This window comes from Amyelois transitella, chromosome 2 (genome assembly GCF_032362555.1).
Source record: "Amyelois transitella isolate CPQ chromosome 2, ilAmyTran1.1, whole genome shotgun sequence".
NCBI classification, from domain to species: domain Eukaryota; kingdom Metazoa; phylum Arthropoda; class Insecta; order Lepidoptera; family Pyralidae; genus Amyelois; species Amyelois transitella.
Window position 1 is genome coordinate 3999840 of NC_083505.1, and position 3740 is coordinate 4003579.

General features: G+C 39.8%; 1 protein-coding gene across 1 annotated transcript; it reads right to left on the reverse strand.

Annotated features, from left to right (window-relative positions):
- Positions 1-898: 898 nt before the first annotated feature.
- Positions 899-2614, reverse strand: LOC106142984 (piggyBac transposable element-derived protein 4-like). Its single transcript, XM_013344944.1, has one exon. It carries the CDS (start codon positions 2612-2614, stop codon positions 899-901), a length of 1716 nt encoding a protein of 571 aa, XP_013200398.1.
- Between the last annotated feature and the right edge of the window lie 1126 nt (positions 2615-3740).

Here is a 3740-nt window from a genome sequence, read left to right on the forward strand (position 1 = left end):
CAAACGTTGCGGAGATCAGATGGAAGTCGCTTGTAAAAACCCGACTCACCCAATCCCAGGACCCATGGTCAAGGGCATACGCCGGTCTCCTCTCCAGAGTGATGAAAATTAATCCTCCTTCATTTAATTTTGATCAAATGTCTTCGAATCGTCGATTGTAAACGAGCTTCCGAAATAAATCGTATAGTACGAGATAATTACTTTTTACATAGTAAGTAACACATTTGACCTTCGGCGAGTAAGTTAATGACCCTACCGAGTAAATGTTACCTCTAATGGACAGAGTTCAAGCACATTGTAACTTACAATATGTACACAAATTATTATAGTTACATTAACTTAGTGATAATATATTTATTACTCCGTATACCTATGATACGTGACTAATCATTAAAATAGATATATACTTATGTAATATGAAAAATCGATTCTCCGCCATAATCGATTTTCTACTAATATTTGTTTCTTTAACACTCTCCCTGCCGGCAAAGTATAATGATATTTTAGTTCAGGAGGCCACGGGGTCGCCGGCGTACCCCAAGTTTTTGCAATAAATAGGCCGAGAATTACAAGATAAAATGGTTCCAGGAAGCCATGGGGTCTGCCGGCGGGACCAACAAAAATTGTTTCAGTACGCCGTGGGATCCGCCTTGACCTCCCAAATTCAAACAGATTTTGTACCTGCTGGCTGGCTAATACGGAAAATTCAATATGTGTTATGGCGTCAGCGTGAACTTAACTACAAATAAAAAAAAAAAGCAAGTCAGTAGGATCAATAATATGTTTTTTATGAGACTGAGAAAATTATAAATAAAAACAGCATAAGTAGAGTATTTATGTATTTATTTGTGTTAGTTATTATAAAAAGTTTGAAAAACACATAATAATGTTCAAAAAATTACTTTTTCGTGTGTATTGTCGCGAAACACTCTGCGCAAACACTGGGTTTAGTGGGGCATAAAAGGCAGACAGTGTTTGTCTTTTTGGTTAGCTTTTTGGCTTCAACACTTGTTTTACCTTGCAAGCGCAGTAGTTGGTAACAATGAATACATTTACGCCGTATGATCCGATTACGATGGTCAGCTATAGGATTTTTCCCAAACTTATGCTCTACTGCTTCGCGATTCTCTGCAACGTTGGTGCTTTCCTGATATAAACCCAATAACTGTATGCTTAGTTGTTCTCTGAATTTTGTTATAGTGTAGCGTTTGGATTTCACTCTTTTATGTGCCGTGTAAACAAGAAAAGCATTTATGACAGATGTGTTCAGTATCAATTCTACTGCGAGTTTTTGGAACCAACGAATGCTACGTCGTGATGGGTTGCAGTAGCTTCCCATCTGATCAGAAAGGTCAATTGAGCATTTGTGCTTATTGTAGTCCGCAATTGCTATAGGTTTCAGAGAACATTTATTTTTGTTGCGCTTGCTTGTAACAGTGACAAATCCCACTTTGTGTTTAGTAGACAAGGCCAAGACTTCTCTCTTATCCTTCCACTTAAATACCAAAATCCCCTTTTCGTTTTCCATCGCAACCAATTCTCCCTTCTTCAATTTCTCGCCTACTACATTCTTGGGTAACCCTTTCCGGTTTTTTCTGACGGTGCCTATCAAATGCGTGGAATGTTGTAATAGAGACTCGGCCAAATCTACGCTCGTATAATAGTTATCAGTAATGATGCTTCGGCCAGCATCTAAGAACTTAGTGCTCAATTCCATCACCACGTTTTTGGATAAATTCTGTTGGCGCTCAGGACCCTTTTTGCCTTCGTATACAATTAAATCAAACGTATAACCGTCGTCTCCACATATTTTAAAAAGCTTGATACCGTATTTGTGCCTTTTACCTGGTATATATTGCATGAACTTTATACGCCCACGGAACGCAACCATGGTCTCATCGACTGTCAGGTATTCATCAGGAGTCTTAAAATTTTGGTATTTGGTTGTGATCAACTGAACTAAACGCCTTATTTTGATCAACTTATCTGTGCGTGATGTCTCGGCAAAAAAGGTATCTTCGAAATGCCAACAACGCAGTAACAATTCGAAACGATTTCGGCTCATAGTAGATCCAGCCACTTTATTTTCATATAGCGGGTTACGACTCCAGTAATCTGCAATTTTAGGCAGCTTTTTCAGGCCCATCCACATCAATAAGCCAATAAATTTTTTCATTTCTTGTTGATCACAATCTTTCCAGTCATTCAGTCTACTCGAACGTCGCAAAGTTGTAGTTATTTTGGTCTTTACTGCATAACAATTAGTCATTGTCACCATCAAGTTGATAATCTCTTCGTCAACAAACAAAAGAAAATAATCCAATTCAGTCTCACACAATTGGGGGATGTTTTTCACACCAGGAGTGCCAGTAAAAGGAAATACTTGCTGACGGGTTCCAGTTGGCGGGTACCAGCAACTTGCGTTACTCGACGTCTGCGCACGTTGAACTGGACGTTGAGATGAGCCGGCGCCAGCGCCGCGGTTCGGCGGCGTCATAGTATCACCATCGGAGTTAGCATTACTGTTACTCGTCGATTCATCGTCGTCCGAAGTTAATTCACTATCGTCCGACTCGGGTATAAAGTCGGGATCGAAATCTGAGTCGTCGGACATTATCAAAAGAAGATCGAGTTTCGCGATCGATGTAAAAACGCGGGAAAAACGCACACGACAGGCCGTGGGGGCGGCCGGCGGCTAACTGTCATAATAAAAGGGTGGCGTGCTAATGAATAACTATACAAATTGTGCGTGGCGTGCGGAAAGAAAATAATTGGGGGCTACCGGCGGACCCCATGGCCTCCTAACTAAAAAGTTACAAAAGTGCTTTGGCTTGCGGAACAAGAATTAGTGGGGGTCGCCGGCGGATCCCATGGCAGGGAGAGTGTTAAAGATATGTCTTTCGTTGGACTTTTAGTTTATATAAAAAAGAACTAACTACCTACAGAAATCAAATAAAGTGACTTTCATCACACACAATTATCACGTCTTTATAGCTCACGGTATAGACAGAGCCAATGACCACAGGACTCGATACTTGGATGAAATCAATATTTATATGTTTATCGTAAGTGTCTTTCCATAACTTTTAGTCGCTGCCTCATTCAGCTTATTTCAAAGTTGCCCCACTTAGGTTACAGTGATTATTGCCTCATATAGCCTCTTATAACATTGGTTCAAAGAATCAGTCCTCTTAATTACTTGGCACAAGCAGCATAATCATCATTCTTCACCTCTCTAGAGTCGACACCAGGGATACGAACCCCGGGCCCCACTCGAGAAAGGTGAGGAAAGATTACCACGGTCTGAGATTAGGTAAGCCATGTCTCTTACACGAAGTCTTGACTGACCTCCGCCACCCTTGTTAAGGAACCTACACATATTGGACACAAACAGCAGAATACCATACTACATAGTAAGTACACAAATCACTATGATAGATAGCCCAACTGATTGCCTGAGTCGTCGACATCTCAACTTAACAGTACCATTATTTATTCTGGATAGTTAGAGCTCTCCTAATCGGCGCTATTAGTTTTTTGTACCGTTGAATTACATCACCTGGAAGCGAATTTAGAATTCTGATTGTAAACATTCAATTTAAATTTGAATTGAAAAAAGAAAAAATTACAATTGAATGTTTGTTCATTACATAAATGTACTTTTTAAAACATATGACTTAGTCATTGACCTTTTCTAAAATATGAAAATCATTTAGAAACATGGGCACAGTGTTAAATTC